The sequence below is a fragment of the Erpetoichthys calabaricus genome, chromosome 3 (genome assembly GCF_900747795.2).
Source record: "Erpetoichthys calabaricus chromosome 3, fErpCal1.3, whole genome shotgun sequence".
NCBI lineage: Eukaryota > Metazoa > Chordata > Cladistia > Polypteriformes > Polypteridae > Erpetoichthys > Erpetoichthys calabaricus.
This window is the reverse complement of record NC_041396.2, coordinates 77,895,892-77,919,109: the sequence shown is the minus strand read 5'-3', so window position 1 is coordinate 77,919,109 and position 23,218 is coordinate 77,895,892. Positions and strand designations below refer to the sequence as shown.

The following is a 23,218-nucleotide window of genomic DNA, read 5'->3' as shown; positions in this document are numbered from 1 at the left end:
ATAAGTAAATAAATCAAGGTAAATAACATTTGATCTGGCTTTTATATGAGTAACATATAAATGTTTCTTATGTAAAGACCATCACAAAACACAATCACAAACAGGAGTTTGCACAATACGTTGGCGAGCTCTGTAAGCCATGCTGTTTCTTTGAAGGACAGGTGTGGGGCAGACTGATTGGCAGGACGACGCCGGACCTCATCCTGCATTGAAACGGTGCCATCTTTTGCCTTTATGCCTGGTGCAGCTGCGTTGTTCTTATATGTGAGTGGACGTTTCTTGTGGGGGATGGGGGATGCTTCTGTTCTCTTTCTCCGATGTAGACCCCTCGTTCTCATCTGAGTTCACCTCTGTTATAGTTCGTCTTTATTTGAAAATAGCAGTGTCAGATTGGGGTGAGTGTGAACGCGACTGAGAGAATAAAACTAAATAATAAAGTGCTAACCTTTACAAGTACCATATATTTACACCGGCTGTTACAGACTCAAATGTTTTTATTGTATAATAGTAACAATAAGAGCAGCTCACTACTCAAAACGTTTACTTTAGGACACGTGAAGACTCAAACCCGCAACCTTTTGAATAAGAGTCAGCAGTTCTTCCTGCTATACTACCAAAGAAGTTACAACAACAAGCCACACTAACCCGATTTCTTTTACTTCGGTTATAGTCTTGAATAAAAGCGCATTTGTTCTGTTATACTTGTACCTTTTGTGAAATGCTTATTTGATATTTGGACTTCAGTCTTCACACATTATACACTTCATGTCAAAATTTTGTCGTTAGTACTAAAACAGGAAAAAAAGTTTGTCTTTTAGGTATGCGTTCAACACTTCTTGCATTTCCTGTCATCCTACACTTACATAGATCTTTGTAGACACGGAACACACATGAAATGCATGCGTTCCAAATAACGATATATTTTTTAGCCTATACAACTCTAGGTACCTGACTTCCTGATAAACAAGACTTCAGTTGGGAGAGGTTTTAGCCGTTTCTGCAGTGGTGGGGGGGGGGATGGTATAGCAGGGTGCTTGGGCTTATCAACACATTTATAAGACAAAAGACACTGACGGAGAAGTGCGGGCTGATTTAAGGTGGCCTGATTTACAAGTTTTTTTGTAAGTTTTGCTAATTCTAGTGTTAAATCACTTTGAATACTATTTGCAGCCATGGTGACTTTAGCTAATGTTCTAATGGGCTTTCTTCACTGGGCTTGAACAAGGAGAGTCAGGATGATTCTGTCAAACTGAATGATCCGTAAGAAATCAGCAACTATTCATAAAGGTATGTCAACGTTTTGATGAGAGATGTATGGAGGTAATCCATAAAAAAACGAGTAATTGTGAGGTTGGGTTGCTCAGCACGTTTAGAACACAGCCATACTACACCAAGCACCACATGATCCTCAAACTAGCCAATAAGTTAATATACTGATGAACAAAGAAACCACAATGAGAAGCAATTTTTAAGACCTGATCTTACCACTATTGAAGATTAATAGATGAAAACTGAAATAATTCCTCATAAACTGTTCAGAACATTACCTAATCTAACAAATGGGAATTCAGAAGTGCAATGTAAAATACCTACAAACATAAGTAGTGCAGAATTTATGATGAATCCTGCAATACAACAGATACGGCACAACTGCTTATTTTCATCAGAACAATGTCCCCAACATTTGACATCCATGAAGAGTTGTTGTCCCTAATCAGTCTCAAATCAACAACAAAGGCACAAGATATTCTCACAGCATTTAACAACACTTGTGTAGACAAGAAATTGGATCTAAAGAGGTCTGTGTGTACAGATGGAGCTCCTGCAATGGTAGGAACAACGGGCGGTTTTGTGACTCTACTTAAACAACAAATTCACTCTCAATATCCGGAATCTCCTACATTATTGTCACTGCATTGTATTATACACCAACAAGCTCTATGTGCCAAGTCTGCAGCCTTGAACAACACATTGGAAGACACCGTTGGTATTGTGAATTTCATTCGAGCTCGAGCCCTCAATCATCACCAGTTTAGAGAACTCCTCCAAAATGATGATTCAACTGAGAAAGAGGACATTTTATATTACTCAAACGCTCGTTGGTTGTCAAAAGGATCTGTTATAAATAGAATTTATGAATTGCAAGGCACTATCAAAGAGTTCTATGCATCCAAAGGAGTGGTTAGTAAACTCAATGACATCAACTTTTGCATGAACCTGGCTTTTCTCAGCGATCTTTTGAGTGAACTCAACAGTCTGAATAAGGGTAGTCCAAGGCAGAAATCAAAGTGTCTGTGACCTCTGGCGGAGTATAAAAATTTTTCAATGCAAGTTGAAGTTTCACGACAAGTTTCAAAAGCAGCAGCTCTCCGAATTCTTTCTGTGTCTGAGTAATTTTGCCAGTAACAACCCATCTGTAAAAATACATTTTGATGAGTTCTGTGAAGTGCTCGGTTCACTAGTCGCTGAATTTGAGGCTCGATTCTCCAATATCCGCGTCAATGACAATGATTTACGGCTGGTTTCAGAGCAACACCTGATGGAACCTGACAATGTGCCAGAGAAATTCCAAATGGAATTGTTGAAACTTAGTGAAGATTCAAATGCTCAACACAAGCTATCCCAAAATTCCGTGGATTTGATTTCATTTTGGCGTGATGCTCACATCTACCCCATTCTGCGCGAACATGCTCGACGGGTGTTAACATGCTTTGGTAGCACGTACTTTTGTGAATATACATTCTCTCATATGAAGTACATTAAAAATCGATACCACACAGTCCTGACAGATGACCATTTGGAAGGCCAGCTACGTTTAAGAACAACAACTTTTGAGCCAAGTTTTAATGAATTGTCAACCAACAAACAGACTCAAAAAAGTCATTGAAAATTACAGAATTAATTCGTGTTATGGATTATTCTTACACTTTTACACACTTTGGGGTCAGTATAAAGTTTAATAATAAATAATTAATAAAAGCATGCCTATATATGTTGTTAATGACTTCATAATGGTGCGGCTAGGGAATCCATTCCCGGGCTCCCGGATTCCCGGACATTTTTCATTCCCGCATTCCCAGGAATGAAACTGCTGTAATTCCCGGGAAAACGGGAACGGCCAAGCTCGCATATATAGCGTGTAAAAATCGATCAAGAAATAACAGAGTTATAGTTGAAAATAATTAAGGTGGCGCCATTGCTGCAGCTTGCACTTGATCAGACAACAGCTTTGAACAGCAACTTGAAATTGCAATGCATCAGTCTGTTGCATCCGCATTACCTGTGCCAAGAAACTTGCCATCACAGAATGATGACAAGAAACTGGGTGCATCAGTAAAAGCTGAAATGGCGGTGTTTCAGAGCAACGGCAAGCGCGGGCGTTGTTTAGAACAAGTGTAACAGTATCTGACAAGTAAGCCCGCGATTTGCTAGCGAATCGGAAATCCAAGAATGGCAATCAGTTTCTGTTCCGTCCGATATTTGGATGGATGACATATCATGGAGGGTGGGTGCGTCTGGGGAAATGTCATTTAATTAAATAAGCATATCTGTACTAAAGCGGTTTCGTTTTGTGGAGGCGTGATTCTGTTGCCTTTGCTGACACCGACTGCTGGCAGAGTGGAGCACAGCAAGTTTAGTTCACAGGTTGTGGTATTCATGTGCCAGCCACTGAGTCGGGGAAGCCACTGGGTTTGAGTCTGTGACCGTTATGTGATCTATATTACTGGCATAGTGGATTAGAGCAAGTGCAGTGTACAGGTTGTGTTGTTTGGGCGCCACCTACTGACTCTGGGAAGCCGCTGCGTTTGACTCTGGGGCGTGCGCCACGGCGCAATATGTGCCTCGGTGGGAAGCCGCTGCGTGATGAAATATCATGGAAGCTATACGCGGTGGTGTGGGCGGTCGCGTCCGGGCGGCTGTACAACCTGGCGTGTACGCTTTACCTCAGGTTTAGTTCACAGGTCGTAGGCATGGTAAAGTTTCCATTTAATTCAATAACCCTATTTGAACTAAAGCGGTTTCTTTGTGTGGGCGCCTTCGTTCTTTGTTTGTATCCATACGGGCTCATTTACAGGTCGTAGCCATACGGGCTCGTGTTTGTATTACCAATCATTGAGCTCCCTCCATTTGGATACATGCCTCCTTTGCCTGTGCTGTGTCAAAAGCGCATTGTGGGCGCACTCGTTCATTGTTCGGGCGGCTGTACAACCTGGCGTGCACGCTTTACCTCAGGTTTAGTTCACAGGTCGTAGGCATGGTAAAGTTTCCATTTAATTGAATAACCCTATTTGAACTAAAGCGGTTTCTTTGTGTGGGCGCCTTCGTTCATGAAGTCTAGTTTACAGGTGGTGTTGTTTGGGCGCTTACAGGATGTGTTGTTTGGGCGCCACCCACTGACTCTGGGAATCCACCGCGTTTTGGGAAGCCGCTGCGTTTGACCCTACAGGTTGTGTTGTTTAGGCGCTCACAGGTTGTGTTGTTTGGGCGCCATCTACTGACTCTGGGAAGCCACAGCGTTTGACTCTGGGGCGGGCGCCACGGCGCAGTACGCATGCGCCTCGGTGGCAGTACGCATGCGCCTCGGTGCATCCACCGTGCATAAATTAACTGTGGTTTAGTAAGATAGATGATCGTGCCGCCTACTTCAGTGGAGGCAGAGCATGCTTTCTCAGTGGCTAGCATACTTCTGCACCAAGGTGCATTCTTGCCTGGACGACTGCACGCTGGACACGTTAATAATAATAATAATAATAAATTACATTTATATAGCACTTTTCTCAGTACTCAAAGCGCTATCCACACAGAGAGGAACCGGGAAGCAAACCCACAATCTTCAACAGTCTCCTTACTGCAAAGCAGCAGCACTGCCACTGTGCCACCTGTGAGGATGTTGTGCTTTCTATGCTCTTATTGCCACAACTAAAGATACATGTACTTATATGACAGCATGAACTGCTTGTAGATAAGGTAAGTCTTTTATTTGTGTCAACATATTGCAGTAGTTTTATTAAAAATAAGTGTCGGTCGTTCTAAAACCGTTCACATGTGAGATGCCCGGGAATGGATAAACCCGTCCGGGAATGGATTCCCTAGGTGCGGCCTTGTTCGAGTTAAAGCAGTCGTCAGTGGCCTTAGTGCGAAAAAAGATTGCACACCACTGGTCTAAACATTAGTTTTACTGAATCACCACACAACTTCAGTGTAGTCATGAGACCAGTATATCTTTTAAAACACATATTACAAAACTATACAAAACCTGTTTTTTTCCAGTTTAAAAATACAGGAAATAAATATGGAGGGCACTGAAAATTAATTTTCACATTTGATTCTAGTAGAATTGACTAATGCAATGTGTAGTTCACAGGCTATTCAAAGCACTCTATATGCAGCTTTCAGTTACTTCAAAATGTTGTTGCAAGATTCATTACAAAAGCTAGAAAATACAACTACATAGGTTCTCTTTGTAAGCTTTTTCATTGCTTTTCAAGTAAGCTTAGGTCTAATTTCAGAATCATCCTTCTTACAGATAAAGTATTAAATGGTCAAGGTCCTGCTTATCTAACATCACTGCTTAAGATGTCAGCCTACTTAACTCTTATGTCAAGAGTTAACAACATTACAGTGGCAAGTTGAACTTTTAGCTAGAAACCCCCAAAGCTGTACCTGTTTATATAAAACATGACCCTTCAGTCTGACCTTTTAAATGTAGGCTGAATACTCACTAGTTTAGTCCATCTTACCCTCATTATAACTGCTGATTAGCAATTCAAACTGCATCTCTGTTTGTTACTCATTTGCACAAAAACACAAGTAATATAATAGTTATGAACCAATACTAACCCTCCTCTATTCTGTCTCTCTTCTAGTTTCCTACTATGGACCATGGAAAAGCATCTGGTGATACTGTAAGCCTTGGAATCAGTGCTTGAAGTAGGCCTGTATTTGCCAGTAGAGAGAACCATCACTTCTTAATTTTTACTGTTGAGCATTGGTACTCTTAAAAACGTACTGGAGGTTTTTTCTAGCTTATTGGTTCTCACCATGACTATCCATTCCATTGTCCTATAGCTCCCAGACACACTACTGAAAATTACAGGGGGGGATACCCCCTATCCCACCCCCAGCTCTCTGAGACACTTGAACCATGCAATACTCCTTGGTACTTGAACTTTTAATTAGGAAGCCAAAGATACTGCTTTGTGCTCCATTCCCCTCACATTAATGCATCAGTTGAAAACACTAGGTACCAATACTTACATATTTCCATTTCAAGCACTGTTTGGAATCAACGGATGGAAAATTGTGTTGTCATAGTTGATTCCCCAGCACACACTTTACTGTAGAATGCCCGGGAGGGGCTCAATAGCCTGTTGGCCCAAGTCTTTAGAACTATGACTGTGTCTGACTTTGACTTTTCACTTTGTCTGTTATAACTGACTGTAGATCCACCAGACAATTATTCTTTTTAGGGATGTTGCTGACTGGAATGTTTGTTTTTCTCTCCTCTGCTGTCATCTGGTCGAAGCTCAACAGTTATGATAATGGGCAGATATTATTAGGGTTCATTTGTTTTCAGCTTGCAACTGTTTTTTCTTCATATGAATATAAACAAAACTATGCCTTTATATATAGGCATTATGAAAAAAATAATCTTTTTTCCTTTCAGAGTTGAACTGAAGGATACTGATCTTGAAAATGTATTATATTTTTTTTATATAGCACATCGCTACTAATAATTTTTTATCTGATTACAAGCTGGACATCCACATAGGTCCTTCTTTTTGTTCCACAGCATCATGCTGAAATCTTAAAGAAGTGTGTGTTAATATTTGGTTTACTTACGAATTCTGATGCATCAAGAAGTGTAAAAAATACTTCATGAAATTTAATGAAAAAATGCCCCTACTTTTAATACTGTACATTCTCAATAATCATATGAGTCGCATTACTTTTAAATAAAAGTTCAAAACTTAAAATAAATCAAAGTGCAAGTATTATCCTCAAGAGTAACCAATTACCCACCACTGTCTTAATTTAGTTAAAATCTTAAACTGTCATTTTGTTTTTGCACTCCACATTATTCACCCTGCAATATTGAACTACTTAACATTTCCACAATACGATGTGCTTATAGTTGGTTTTTCAATATTCACTCAATATTACTGAAGAAGAGAAGAATAGCCTGGACATAAACCACAGCAAAACAGACACAGGGCCAAAAAAAATCTTGAGTAAGTCTTTTATTTATCACAGTGTGCACAATAAAGTACCACTGCAATATACACTAGAGAAACATGGTACACACACTTGTGTTTCTTTTTTTAAAATCTTGTAGTTTTCTTTGTTTGTGCTATAAAGGTTAATTGAGTTAACAGCATATGTTTGGAATAAGTAGGGAAGTAACAGCCAGAACTCCGAGAGTAAAATTACCTGAATAAAATTAAAATAAATAATTTCTACAAAGCCTAACCTTCACTTTAACTTAGATTTACCTTTTTTAAATTACATGAGAAGATTATAATAGCAAATAACCTACACTAATTAATTATGACCAGGTAAACAGAGTTATAGCTACAAATTACTGTCAGTATGTCAGGCTCCTCATAGTTGTGAGAGAAAGTACAATATAGCAAAATCTATTGAGACTGATGACATGTTTTGTGCTAGTCTAGACACTAGTGTGTGCTGGTATGTGTGTGTGTTTTTATATAATCTTGTAGTTTTCTTTGTTTGTGAAGTATTTATTGTCTATGGTTGGTACTATACTACTATCACTAGTCTGTGGGAGATTCATAAGTAAAAATAGCATTGTACTATAGACACATAACAAAAAACCTGAACTTGACGAGTCATAGTTTAAGTGGACCAAACCATCCAATAGGTTTTAAAGGCAACAAGTGTCCATAAAAGCAAATAACAATTGAGGAACTAGAGTAAGGAAATTGCTTTGGAGGTTTAGAAAATGACTGGCCTTAGTAACTTACAGACTAAGCCTACTAATAACAATGCTCATCTCTTAATCAATAAATCACAAACTCTGTTTGTTTGATCTTTGCACAGACTTAAAATTTCACACACTGATACTTTTAACCATAAGTCGGGTTTTTGGAATACTGTATTACTTTTAACCTTGCTCCCCTAGGGATGGTAGGGTTGGATCAGCATTGGAATGGATGGCAATACTATGTCACCATCTATCAATAAAGAAATAAGACCACTCCAATTGTGATGGTACTATGATGGTTAGTTCTGTATGTTGCCTGCCAACTAAGAAATCTAGCTTAGGTTCCAGCAAATTACATTTTTGTTTTTAATCAAGCATTTCCTTTCTACATCTGTCTCCCGAGGTTTTTTGTTTTTTTTTTTCAATTTGGTATTCTCAATCAGTCAGTCATTTTGCAACCTGCTATATCCTAACACAGGGTCACAGGGGTCTGCTGGAGCCAATCCCAGCCAGCACAGGGTGCAAGGCAGCAACAAACCCCGGGCAGGGTGCCAGCCCACCGCAGAGCACACAAATACACACACACCAAGCACACACTAGGGACAATTTAGGATCGCCAATGCACCTAACCTGCATGTCTTTGGACAGTGGGAGGAAATCGGAGCACCCGGAGGAAACCCACGCAGACACTGGGAGAACATGCAAACTCCACGCAGGGAGGACCCAGGAAGCGAACCCAGGTCTCCTTACTGCAAGGCAGCAGCGCTACCACAGTTTGGTATTCTTTTCCTAAAAATAAATACAAAGAAATCTATATACAAAGATGTGTTTCAATGCTATTAATAGATATGTAATAAATGCAACATGTTTATTGTTAATAAAGTTTTGCAGTATTTATAGTTTTAATTAATTTATCCTTCACCCTTTTCACTTTCACACCTCAGCAACACTGACTAACGCAGGTAGAAATAATCTAAAAAATGCTAATAATATAAACAGTTCTGGGGCAACTGGACTTTTAAATTTAGCTAAATGGGTAACAGCAAGCTGGCAAGATAATTCACAGTTTAAAGTTATGTTTCCTTAGTTTTAAAATCACTAAAGGGGTTATTTTTGCCTGAAAAATTATATCTATTATTGCTGTGTACTTTTCTACCTTTAGGACCTCCTTTGTGTACAGTTATTGTGAGACCACCCATTTGACGCAGAGTAGTTGAAATTTTACTCATGACTCATAGGTGATGTCAAAAGGTAGACAAGACCCAGTTACAACAATGGTTTATTAGTGATGACTTAAGAATGTAGGGTCTATAGATAGATAGATAGATAGATAGATAGATAGATAGATAGATAGATAGATAGATAGATAGATAGATAGATAGATAGATAGATAGATAGATAGATAGATAGATAGATAGATAGATAGATAGATAGATACTTTTATAGAATTAAACATTACCAATGCATTGTGTATTTAATACATAAATATAGATATAGGCTAGAATATACTTCATTTGTGAAGTTTTTTATACTAATCCCCCTTCAGGTGCATTATTCTCATACATATTTTGCATAAATTATATTGGTTCTACCATGCCATCCAAAAATCGTAAAAAACATGCCATCAAAACTCTTGAATGAAAAATTTCTTAAGTTTACTTTTAAGCATACCAGGAGTCAAGAACTATGTCAGCAAAAATTTGTTTTCTTAAAATAAGCATAGTGTCAGAAAAAAGGATAAATGAACAAAAGTACCTCAATTTTCATAAGATCAACTCCGTCTCTTCTTTTGATATTATGAGCTTTATGTAACGGGGACTAAAAACAACTCCCTGGCTACATCATTTGGCTACAGATGATCTACTCAAAGGGAATTCTGAACAAGATCACTCGATGCTTTAAGAGCAGGTAAAGTCGTACCAGTTTTTTGGCGAGTGATACCTGGTTCTGTAGCAGCAGCAGTTGATCAAGAGCCTATAATAATTCTGGATATTCAAAACCTACAGAAATGTGCATTGCATAGATCTTGCTTCAACATTAACTTTTTCCTTCTATCCTGGGTATCCCCAAGGCTGGACAGCTCCTGTCCCTGATGTAAAATATGCGGCGTGGGGCGGTCTAGCAAAGGGTCAGCCAACCTAAAAGAGACATGAACTCTTCTGAAATAACCCTTTGTGAATCTTTTGGGGTGCTTCCTAAAGTTAAATGTAAAATCAAAGTACTGATTATTACTGTCATATACTTTCAGGGTACAATTCTGTTTAATTAGTTTACTATTAATATATGTGGCACTCCTGCCACAACTGCCTTTCACTTTGTACCTATGATGCAAACTTAGGTAGTGTTGTCTGTACAGAAAGCACAAACACAGCAGTCTTAATTCATAGAGCCAAAGGGAAATAACTTCACCTTCACGTAAATTTCTGAGCTTTGATAGTGATGGTGTCTTTATACAGCAAGCTCACTCCACTTGAGCATTACTACTAGTAGCTTCCAAGATAATGGTGGCCACAACCGTATCACAAAATGGTATTTTTTGCACATACAAAATATACAATTGACAAAATGTAGTTAATCTTTAATAAATGGTCTTACACCTAAACAGTCTAGCTTTTTTGTGATGAGATGTGAATAACCCTCACTCCCAAAATTTTTAGGGTGGACTCCAAAGCACAATTTGTACGCAACCCACTCAAATAGTTGTAGATCATTCTAAATCATTTGTTCCTAATGAGATGAAAAACAGAGGGGTTGTTAAAGAGCTAACCAAGTAGTAACACAGCTTCAGGACTTGAAGTTCAAATCCTTAACCACTACATCACACTGTATTTCATCAAAATACCAGCTTCCTACTGTGATAATCAATAATAAATTGAAACTGAGGGGATTAGAAACCTCCACAGACACTGAGGTGATACATTTTGACCCATAAAACTTCTAAATAGTGATTTTCAACTTCAACAATTAACAGTGATTGCTCTTTACAACCTCATGTCTGCTACTATGGGTGTAAATTCAAACTAGCACAGTACACCAGCAAAGGAGTCCACTTGCAAAACAAATTAAGTAGTATAAAGTTCATTCTTTAAATTAGCACTGTACCATAATCATAATCAATATATTAAAAATGACGTTTCTGCTGTAACTTCAGTTGAGCTGTCATGTGGCCCAAGCATGATTCACTCTTTGTGCCATTTGCTCCTGAGGTAAGCTCAAGCTCCCTAAACATTGAGATAAAGCATGGAGCTCCGACACTGGGTAGAGGAATTAATTCATGAGATAGTGTACAGTATACTCTATGTATAAACTCCGCGATTAACTACTAGAAAGCACTTACTTTAAAGTTGCACATTTTATTTAATTATGTAGATGTTATAAAAAAAACATTTTGCACAAATTACAGTACTTATGGGGATCAAAACATACAAGAAAAATGTAGATACATTTATTTTGAAAGGTATTGTGGTTTAACAAGGAAAAATATCGGTATGTCAAGAGCAAATCTGACAGTTTTTTTTTTTCAGAAATCTATACTTGACAAAAAAATTTTTAAAAGTCAGGAGGTGAAGATAATCTTTTAAAATACTACTTAAGTACATCAGAAATAATTACTTGAATCATCATATGCCCTTAATTTATGGGCAGAAGCACTGGTGCAACTCATAACTATCCTCATGCCACAGCTTTCTTAACCTGTGGATGGACGTCTTTTTTCCACAGATAGAGCCTCCATAATGCTGTGTTGTACAAGACCGGTAAAAGTCTTACTTAACTTGCTCACTTATTTAAATATACTGTATATTATTATTATTTTTAATTCCAGCTCAAAACTGATTTCATGCAGGTAAATGTTAAAAACATACGAGTGTGTTCCTTAAGCTGGATATGTACCTGCATGACGTTAGCCATGTTTGATTAACCGAAAGCTGTGTTATACTGAAAATACTTAACAATAAAATATACGTAACAAACTACAGAAGACTGGGGGAAAAAATGTACGAGAAAGACAACATTCATTCAGTAACCAATCTTTGACAAAAATCCGCCAAATACTCCAATGTCGATGCTGTTTCGTAGTGGGGGGAAAAAAAGCCATGATAAGTGGAGTGCTTACATTTACCAATACTTAAAATTAACTGCGACAATCAAAATGCACCAGCTTTGTCCTTTAACAGCACACTCCGAGACTGTTACCTGCGGCCAACGTGCACAACTGTACAGCGCGCTAGTCAGCAGGAGCGGAGAGGCGTGTCCGGGCCGCTGCGCCGCAACGCACACGCCGCGTCGTCATACTGCGCTCTCTCTTCCGACACTTCCCTCCAAAAATATTTCTTAAAGCATGACTTAAACATTTACAAACATAACATCCCACGTAAATAAAAAAAGTCACGTGGCATATAACGGTTTGTTATTTTTTACAATGGATTCTAAAGCGTCATGCCTCTTACCATCTTATTTCCAACTGCGTCATGATCGAAGTCGGGGCTTTTGATTGTGGCTGTCGTGGTGGCAGTGGCGTTGGACGGCATCCCGAAAAAATATTCTTGTAAGGGGAACAATAAATTAAAGAAAATAAAAGGCAAATTTAAAAAAAAATGCACTGGTTGGAGCCTCCTCCCTTGCAATTCTTTCTTCAACCTGCAAAAAAGAAAGGAAAAAGAATGAGCAAACGCTGGCTGTACGTGGGCGACTTATGCGCACATAAATAATAAGCTACCATATTCATGCATGTAGTACTTTCGCATGCCTTATTATTTATTTATTTATTTATGTATCCCACCATTTTGTATACCTGGCTGTTCCACTACTTAACAAAGGACACGGGCTCGCAATTTGAATTTCAGAACGTCATGGGCATGTGGCTTACCTGTGATCGAGCACCCCCAGAATGCATTACCTTTTCGCTGCCTTGTCAATCTGTGCGCACTTATTGCTGCGTGCTTTACATGTTGTCCTAAATCATATTACCTACATCCGTAATATCTCCGTTTTGCATACAATTCATACGTCTAATTAATATATTAGAAGCACATATTTTTAAACTACGCACATTGGTAAATTCATAAATGATAAGTATGGGCGCACCCTATATTTAAATAATACCATCAACATGTGTTCAACAACTGCTTTTATTTTTTACCAAATAGATCTATCTATCTATCTATCTATCTATCTATCTATCTATCTATCTATCTATCTATCTATCTAATCAAGCCAGCGGTACGTATATAAATGATTGCTCTCAATGTGATTTGTCGTATATGATATTTAAGTTTTTCCTGGAGAGGCACCTTTGCTCCGCACTTTTGTGGGAATGTCAGCTTTCAGAGGACACAGAGTCCAGTTTCAGGACGAGGGCACAGCTTTGATGAAAACGACCTTCCCTTGTAACTCTCCACAAAAGCGGGTGGTGGCTTTGCCACTTTGTCAAACATTAAGAAGTGCATTTCAAGCCGTGACATTATTGACCCTATCCAGTTTTAACTAAAGGTAACAACATGCAAGAGAAACAATGTAATATGTCTACCAGGATGAAAGTTCTAATTAGTAAGTGCTAACTTAAAAAGAGAAATGACGGAGCACAAAAAGCCCAGGCACTGGGCAGACTTTTGTTTAAATGTTGCAGTTCCCGGCAGATGGGCGTTTAAATACACGCCGACTGTATAAATATTTAATTTTCACGAATTGTTTTGTTAATTGCTGTGTATAGGATATACTTTTAACGTCTGAACGGGCGTTCCACCTAATATTGTTCCGTCTTAATAATAATAGGGCATTTCACGCCTTGCGACAGTAGTTACGTGGTGAGGCTCCAGCTTCCCATGACGCTGTACTGGAAAAAGCGACTGTAGAAAATGGATGGATGGGTGGTCCCGATATTTATTTCAAGATTATGAATAAAAATAAATCTTTAAGTAGCACAGTTCACAGTTTCTTAAGCAGAGCAGGAGATCATCTTTTAGTGTAAACTAAAATAGGATGCGTTGTTACTAGAAAGAGAATTTTTAAATGTTAAGGGTTAGCGAGAAAATTTCCAAGTGCAAGCGCCATTTTAAATTCACCTAAAACCTAATGGGTCATTTATGAAAACCTGACGACGCTTTCTAATTTTTGTTTGTAAAAGAAAGATAGATTTGTAGACATTTTGCTTTGTCGAGTCTTTAAATGACAATGCTGTGCTGGCGGAATATGCCTTTTGCAGCCGGAACGTAATCGCGGATATTATCTAGCTTCTGGTAAAACAGATGTCACCATCAGTTAGGCAGACATATATAGAAAAAATGCGTTAACTTAAAAATATATGGGATTTGTTATGCATTGAGCGATACAGACGCCCGGTCCCCGCGGCGTCTTATGAATACCCGACGTAAGACGTCTAGCACACCGCGCTGGCATTGATCTACTTCGCGCACCCTTCTTCATTTTATGTCAACATTCAGAAGACTTCTCGAGACAGTAGCATTGCCACTAAACGTGTGCGTCTACTGCAATGTATCGAGTGTCCTTTCTGTGAAATGCTTCAACATGGCGGGTTTTGAATCAGTGCCAGCATCACACTTTGTTCCACTCTCGCTTCAGCTTTTACCATCAAGATCTTGCTGCTGTGATTCTGTAACCTGCATTCTCGGTGGTAACCTCGTGATTACAGTCGTCTTGATTTTTTCTCAAATAGAGTTTTTAAATGGAAATACTCCCGATTTGCGTACTGTGTACACTCATTAACAATACGTACACACGAATATTTAGGCACAACTGATTTTCTTTTCCGTTTTCGTCCTGATCACAGAGACAGCATAGGCGACTCACAGAAATATGGGCCTTAAAAAGCATCAAATACATAACTACTACTTTCGCGGAGTGAAAACTGTAGCTGAAAAATAAGGATTGATGATTTTTTATTTACTTAATAAAAGCATATTTGGAAATTGCTAAAAAAAATGGTGAAATGCACAAAAAAGGTATAAATAATCTTCAAATTTCTCGTTCCTGTGATTATGTAGAGGCAATATACAATACATTGCGTGCCTGGGCTTTGGCTAGGGATACCATCTAATATAGAGCAAGTGCGTGCAAAGCGACTTCCGAAATTCTGAAAACTATGACTGGGAGGGATGCTTGTTAGTTGAATTAAGTTAAACTGCAGTGCCCATGCCAAACGTGCTGCTAAACTTACCTGTGGCCTGGAATTTTGTATTGGGCTAAAGTTAAGGCTCTGTGACAGTAAGAGCACCCACAGAGTAAGGGAATGTGTGTGATTACATCATGCTGGACAACTCAATTTTTTTTAACTAATAAGGGAAAATAAGTTTTGACGTTACTGTTTTCTCATTAGAAATGTATACTAATTCGTCCTGCGGTGGGTTGGCACCCTGCCTAGGATTGGTTCCTGCCTTGTGCCCTGTGTTGGCTGGGATTGGCTCCAGCAGACCCCCGTGACCCTGTGTTCGGATTCAGCGGGTTGGAAAATGGATGGATGGATGGATGTTTTCTCATTAGAAATGTATACTAATTCGTCCTGCGGTGGGTTGGCACCCTGCCCGGGATTGTTTCCTGCCTTGTGCCCTGTGTTGGCTGGGATTGGCTCCAGCAGACCCCCGTGGCACTGTGTTCGGATTGAGCGGGTTGGAAAATGGATGGATGGATGTATACTAATTCAGTATGTTTTTCCGTGTATTTTCATTAAGAATATTGATTCAGATTAAAATAGAAGCTAAATTGCTGAGTTTAGGTAAATATAAAACATAAGGGCTTGGTCTTAAGAACAGGAAAATAATGGAAACCTGGTATACAACCTCAAGACTGTTACAAAAGATGGTAACAAGATATGCACAATGTGTAAATCAAAAAGAGGAGTGTCAGTGGAAGCCAACAACACGAGTGTGCCCAGCGAAGGACTAGCATCCCATCCAGAGTTGTTTCCTTCCTTGCACATTCAAAGATAGACTCCATGTGCTCACAGTCCTGTCACTCGTACTATAAACTAGTGCAGGAAATGGACGTAAGGGACAGGGCTGTTGCTTCCGCAATAAATTACAGTTTATCAACATATTTTCTGAATGTTGTGTGTCTTTATTAGCATGTGTGCCTTTTTTTGACTAGTTTATTTACATCAGTACTCTGTGTTCATTTACTTCTAGATCCCTGAACCGCATGCACTTAACAAACTTTCGTACTTTAATAATCTTATTCTCGGATATCCCAGCAATCTGGATGATTGTATTTTTCTCATGAAAAACACAAAATTTTAATTCAATAAAGGGTCATATTTACAACATAAGGTTAAAGTGTAAACTGCATTTATAAAAATGGTGGAAGAATAACGTCTGTGATAAAAGCGAAACATGTGCAAGTAAATTCTGTTAAGTCTGAACATACGATTTAAATTGTAAGTCCTTCAGCAGCCATACCCCAAATTTATCATACGTAATTCCACTTGGAATTCATTTTTTGTAAACTGAGAAGCACTGGATTGTATGTGCCTGCACTTGCAGGCTATCTGAGGCATAAAGCAGATTGTATCACTTGTTAGCAATTTTAATCTTTTTTTTCTTGAAAATGCCACAGTTCGATTAGAGATACGTGCATGCAATCAGTTTGTGTGTGTGGTGGTGTGTGAGTGTTTCGTGTTAGTTGTTTCAAAACAAATGGACTTGCACCTGTTACCTGAGTGCACATAACAAATTCTGGCTTAGCTAATGCAGTTTCCTGCGCAGTAATGGCGCACAAAGGAACATTTTACCTCATCTGGAACCAATCAATCCACGTAGCACGGGTGTGTGCGGGTGTACAAACTAAGAAAGATATATACTAATAGGCCATATACAATATATTAATACCAGAATAACTTGTTTAACTGCCACATTATCCCGCTGATCTATTTAGACACACACATTAGATACCGGGATCTAACTTGATTGACTTTTTATACTTTGGTATTCATGTACTTGCTTTCCAAGTATATTTTATTGTGTAGCGAGACAGAACGAGTAACAATAACATCAAACAATACATTGTTGATGTATACTATTGAAAAAAACTGATATTTCAACGTGCATAACGAACGCCTAGTTTACTTGGCATTATATGAAAAAGTACCGTTTGAACCCTCAGTCTGTCAGTCCAGCTATACTTTTTCTAACCCGTTCGTCCAATACAGGATCACATGGAACCAACGCCTGGCCAGACAGCTTTGGGCGCAAGATGGATCATACTTAGCATTTCTCTAAACATGTGCTTTCGAGCCTACTCACTTTGGGGAATTCATTAATCAAGGTTTTTATAAAAGAATAATATGAAAATAATCACTGGAGATTATTTTTAAACACACAACTGCCTGATTGAAACTCGTCTTTTTTCGTGACCAACGATTTCTAGCCTGTACCCTTTCTAATGTTCGTTTTCTATGACATACGTCACATTTTCATTGATCTGGAAATCAAATATTTCTGCTTTTGCATATGTTTACTTTATGTCCGCGTTGCCTCTAAGACGTCTCATGTACTCCTTGGCAATGCTGCCATGGAGGATTTCATGTTTCTAGTCGACGAATAACAACAATTGGTTAGAGATTTAAAGCATGGCTCCCACTTCCTGCGAAAATGCGAGTGCCGCGGGAATTTACCTTATAAATCTAATCACCATTTAACATTAAATCCGACGAATAAATCATCTAAACTGGAGTTATGTATTTATTTAACTAAACTCGAAATTGATTGCTTTTGAGATCAAGAGCAGTCGCTTGATTATCAGACAAAGCAAAGGAAGTTTAACTGCTTCTAAAAGCGATATTTCGGAAGCCTAAGGGACAGCCCTTTAAAAGGAATTATCAGAGTTAGCACACGGAAATGGAGAGATTTATACAGAAAATACACCCAAACTCCATTCACTACGTGAGTAATGTACATACTGTACTGTGATCCACTAAATGGTGTAATCTAAGCTTTCCTAAAACCAAAACTGTTTACAGGTTTAGTTTAACTGCTTTGTAAATAGCGTATTACCAACATTTAAAATTTCAAAAATTTGAGCAACTGCAGCTTGGAAAAGTAAAAAAGAAAAACGTCTTTAAGTTTATAGAAATGCCTTTAAAATGTTGCATAAAAGCAAAATCAGGAGGATATTAGCTTTAAGGATGAAAATCCATTAATAACGTTAGTACAGGTATAGTGTAGTAATGCTTGTTTTACTGCTGCAAAACATGCAGTTCAGTTTGAATGTAAAGTTTTGCCTTGCTGCGTATACAATTTTATAAATTACTAAAGCTGATATTGAAGTTCATTATGGTCTTCACTTCTGTAACTGTATCAAAAGAAAATTACCAACAAGATTTATGGTAACTTAAGAAAATTCCTGAAATTGACAGTATGTTTTCATTGTAAGCTGAATCTATTTCAAAGATACATTATGTATTTGGTTTTTTTTTTTGTTTTGTTTTTTTAAAAAGAAACATTCAGCTATTTCTGGTCCTCCATACAATTAACAAATTTTGAATTAAAAATTCATTCTGAATAATTCTTCCATCCATTTTCTCAGCCATACTGTATGTTTCCATTAAAGGTCATTGAGAGTAGAAGCCTCGACATGAGGTGTAAGGTATTGGAAACACAAATGTGTGGGATCCCAGTCCATCATAGGACAAACTCACACACCCACTCACACACACACCATGTTTATTGTGAATCCAAATTCATTTAACATGCTCCTCTTTGGCGTGAGGATGGAAAGCAGAGTACCAAACGTCAACCTATATGCATACAAGGAAAGAACATGTATATGCCAGGTAATAGATGTTGTTCAAACATGCAAGTACAAATTTCACTGTATTCTGTACACAGCACAATAATACCACTATTCATATTATGACTACTTCTCTTACTGCTACAATAATAATAATAATAATAATAAAGATAAATATAAAAATATATAATAAAGACTGTGATTCAGTAAAATTACAGATTCATACTCACTTACTGTATAACAGACACATGCACAGCATGCACAAAGACAGAGAGGACAAGAATGTTCAGGGTTATTTCTCCTTGTTTTGGAAATTTAAATCTAATTATGAGCTTAGTATTTATTGAGTGACAAATGATTACATTGAAAATTACATTCATTTTTCCATTCATCACTTCACTTCTGAACCTGCTAAATCCAATTCATGAATACAGGGGGCAGGAACCTATCCCTGCAGTATCAGGAAAAAAAGGTGGATAAGACACTAGTCAAATTTTCTTTTTTATTACAACATATTAAAATGTTATTATGTCAGTTTGTATATTATTTGTCCAAATATGACCTACAGAAGTAGCATATATGTTATTAAGAGCACAAAGGTCTCACAAAAACATTCAGTTACTTTATAGCTTTATTTCACTGAAGTACGGTAAACACATATGCCCCTTGATAATTGTGAGTAAATGAAATTTCCAAATAGTTGCTCTAATATTAAACTGTACAAAATAATTAGGAGCCTATCAGGCTTTTAATTTGAGCAACTAACTGCTTCCTTGTTAAATAATCATTAAAGGATTCTCTGCATTCTACAACTTAAGCAAATAAGACAGATCATATAAAATTCATAAATCACTATTAAGGAACAATGCTATGCATAAATTAATAGGTCATACAGATCTGTGAATTCATTAGTCCGTAAAAACAGCTCATATTAAGGTTTTGGATTTTAAGACATAGTAAATACTTTCTGTGTTTTTAAAATAAACTCATAATGGAAGAACATTTCCCTTCCTATTTGTCACACTCAGAATGCATAAGAGTGCATGTTCAGTGCATATTAGTTGTGAATGTCAAATAATGATGTCCAACAAGCAATACATACAAAAGCAAAAGGGTTGTGTGGAATTATAAAGATCTTATTTTAAGAACTACAAGAATCGGTTTAGTGCATTCTACATGTAATTTTGAACTCTTGTGCACTCATTTTTCATGTGGTGGGTGTGTGTGCTGCATTCATCAGTGTCCTTCCCTGAGCAGCCTGTGACCTCATTTGTCCCCTTCTCCCAGGAAAAGTACTTTCATGGGCTCTTGTGACTGTAGTGAAGACATTAACTGTATGCACGTCAGTATATTTTAAAGTGACTGAACGATTATTTCGAGCATTTCTTGGCAAGAGAATCCCATAGAATGTAGGTCAATTAATTCATAACACTTAACACTCCTTGTCTGCTCAAATTTTATATATTAATAATGCAACTCTTACAATGCATGCTTCGTTCTTGTTAATCGAAAGCGTAGGCAGTTGAGTTGTTTCTGTGTAATTTTCACAAAACGAAAACATCAGAAGTTAAGTCCACCCTAAATATTCAAACAAGCACATACTTCATAATATCACATTATTACATTAAAACTTTAATGCCTTGTGTTACATTTCACATTAAAAAGGCACTTCTAAAGTTTGCCACCAGTGCAGGAATGCGTGATCCTGGGGGCATTTCTACACAAAAGACCCTTTTTAAATCAATGCCCGCCTCTTTAGTGCACTTTTATGGTGTCACCGGCAGAAGTGAACCAAGTTTTCAAATAGAAGCCCTAAAGCTCTCATAAACACTTAGGACAGAGATAGACTGGGACCTAGGAGGGCTTGTGAACTCGGGTTTTAGAAGTTGTAGATTTGTTAAAGCACACTGTTCCCCAAATGATGACTATATTGTTTTTTTTCTTTCAAGTCGATATTAATCTTATTATAGGACACAAGGGGCAGAATATCATTAGTTGGGTTCGCTTCACCCGCTACCCTCGTGCCCAAATATGTGGCCAATGAATTAGTGACTGCCGAGTTCAAGGTGTCAATTAAAACGGTACACTCTGCTCGGCACTACCTAATGCATTTTTTCTAGGCGACTGTCAAGTTCAACGGCGTGTCTCTTCAGGACACATCTGCAATCAAGAAAAAGCAAGCCTACCACCTCTCCTCCATGTTATTATACCACCCCTTTTGGCTCAGTGTGGCACACAGATAAAACAGTATTTCAAGCACCTAGACAAAGGAGATCACAGCATGTATTCGACTAGTCATTGCTCATTTAACCTCCTAGCTGTCCCAGGTTTAACCGCTACTTGCACTGCCAAAATCCACACATTTGCAAAAAGCACCAGAAATCATGCCACTTTCTGCACATTTCTAAATGGCACCCTTTTTGTGGCTGCAGCAATGCCGCTCAGAGGGTTACCCTCGTCTGACTGCATATTGAGCACGGGCCGAGGTGTTTAATTAGTGGATCACAGTGTTAATTACCCTTTTTGCCAGTCCCAGGCCTGAACCTTTTCGTTTTCGCTAGCTCCCGGATCTTCCTTCTGCTTCTCTCCCTGTCCTCCACCTCCCCAGCCGGCGAGGCCTCCTCCAGCTGCTCGGCTCTGACTGCAGAGGCCGCTGAAAACGATCGGGTTCGCTGGGTCCTAGCGCATGACATGTAGCGTTCCGGGTAGTGACATCACTCTAAAGTTTTTAAAAATTCCAGTAACAGGATGCAATAAAAAAAAAATTACATTAAAACATTTTTCAAAAGCATTAATAACTAAAAACATTAGTCAACATATATATATACATTTATATTAAATAATTTAGTGTAGTGTTTATACTGTATTGCTAAAACAAAAAGGTGACTTTGTTAATCGTGCGCATACAAAATGGTCAGAGTAAATTAATTTGTTAATTACCTATCGACAATCAGATGATCTACAGTCTAAAATATTCTTAATCCATAGAATATGGAGGTCATTGCACGGGGTGGCCTGAGACACCTCTAAAATACCAGACCCAAACATAAATTTTAAATCATTTACAACAAAATTACTAATTCGGTTAATTTCAAATTGTGCACTCGTGAATTAAGAGTATCTTCAGATTAAGCCATGCAACGTTTTTTCTCCATTAAACACGCATGGGATTTATATTGCAGGCATTACGTTTATCATTAAAAAGCATTCTTCAGACTGGAACGAGTACAGTGCGATCTCTAAGGGACAAAGACAAGCGATTCCTTTTAATTTCGGCTGTATAAAGTTTACATTCACTTCATGCACCACAACGTGCTTAATTCATAAAATGGGAAATGACGCTGAGGAAACCAAATCAACATATACAGTAAAATGATGTTAAATAGTAGGCCTAAGTATTCCAGCGGCATTATAGAAATGATTCTTTGCGATTGCAGCCTTTACAGATTCATTTGAGTAGGTGTATGTGCTTTTATATGCGTTATACAGTATATACCCACTTACATATCAATACCATATACTGTATGTTCAACATTCCCACCCTGCATTTTCATTTCACTAATTTAAATTAATCTCTGTAATATATTGATGAGACCATGTACTGTGCAGGTTTATTTGAGCACTGTCGTGGAGAGCCTATCGCTACAGGACTGATCGCAAGACTGAAACAATCCCTGGATGGGAGGCCAGTTCATTGAAGGGTCATTGTAAAAATATGTAAAACAGATCAACCCTAGCGTACTGCTTTGATTTGTTTACTCTTCGATACGACAATAAATGTAACATAGCCTTTTGATACTTTATTCCTAAATACTTCATATGTTAATCAATATACACCATTCCAGAGGGTTCCCTAATCGAGATGGGTGGCTCTTTAATTCCAGAAAGATCGCACATGTTCTTAATTGAACCACTTTCTTTTACAGCTCGGTAATGTGAAACGGCGTTTTTTTTTTTGTTTTTTTTTTATTGTAAACGACATCCAACCAATTAAATGTCCAGAAAATTTAAAACTCGAACTTAAATAAAATCGACGCTTTTAGGACCGCGCGGAATCCGGGTTTTTGTCACTAGCGGAGCGCAGCATTTCTGTCCATAAAGAAGATTACTGTATTTATGGGTGGAAGGGAACACCAATATGGCAAATGGCGCCTTAGAAATTACCCTGTATTTACCCTGCCTGTATTTCATTAAGTTACTTGTGTTGTCCTTACTGACCCTGACTATACATTTTGAACTTCTGTGATGCTGTATTACTGTACAGTTTCCTATTAGCATAATGTTGCTAAGGAATTCCCCCACCCTTCAAATTTTTATATATTTTTGCATAGTAAGTAACCTTCAATTCATTTTCTTAACCCATGACTATCAGCGCCTTTTCTCAGCTATACTGTGAACAACAGTATGGGCAGCACTGAACTGGACGCCAGTTCAATGAGTACACAACCTAACACTTGCACCCGCACCCGATTCGGAGTAGTCAAAACTGTAACATCCTGAAAAGTCCACCCGGTCGAATACAAGCAGAACTATGTA

The 23,218-nt window shown here is 38.1% G+C and overlaps 1 protein-coding gene across 6 annotated transcripts in view; it reads right to left on the bottom strand.

The window, feature by feature from the left end:
- dnmt3ab (DNA (cytosine-5-)-methyltransferase 3 alpha b) overlaps positions 1 to 21,323 on the bottom strand; it is a 601,530-nt gene extending 580,207 nt beyond the window's left edge. For 5 of the 6 annotated variants that reach the window (XM_051924572.1, XM_051924574.1, XM_051924573.1 and 2 more), the window contains exon 1: positions 12,394 to 12,580. Coding sequence is in view for 1 of the 6 variants with exons in the window: in XM_028796948.2 (XP_028652781.1) it covers positions 12,394 to 12,474 (81 nt within the window). In the remaining 5 variants the exon portion in view is untranslated. Of the gene's footprint in view, positions 1 to 12,393; positions 12,584 to 21,200 lie in introns of those variants that run through there. The other variant, XM_028796948.2, reaches the window with a different exon arrangement.
- Positions 21,324 to 23,218: the final 1,895 nt, after the last annotated feature.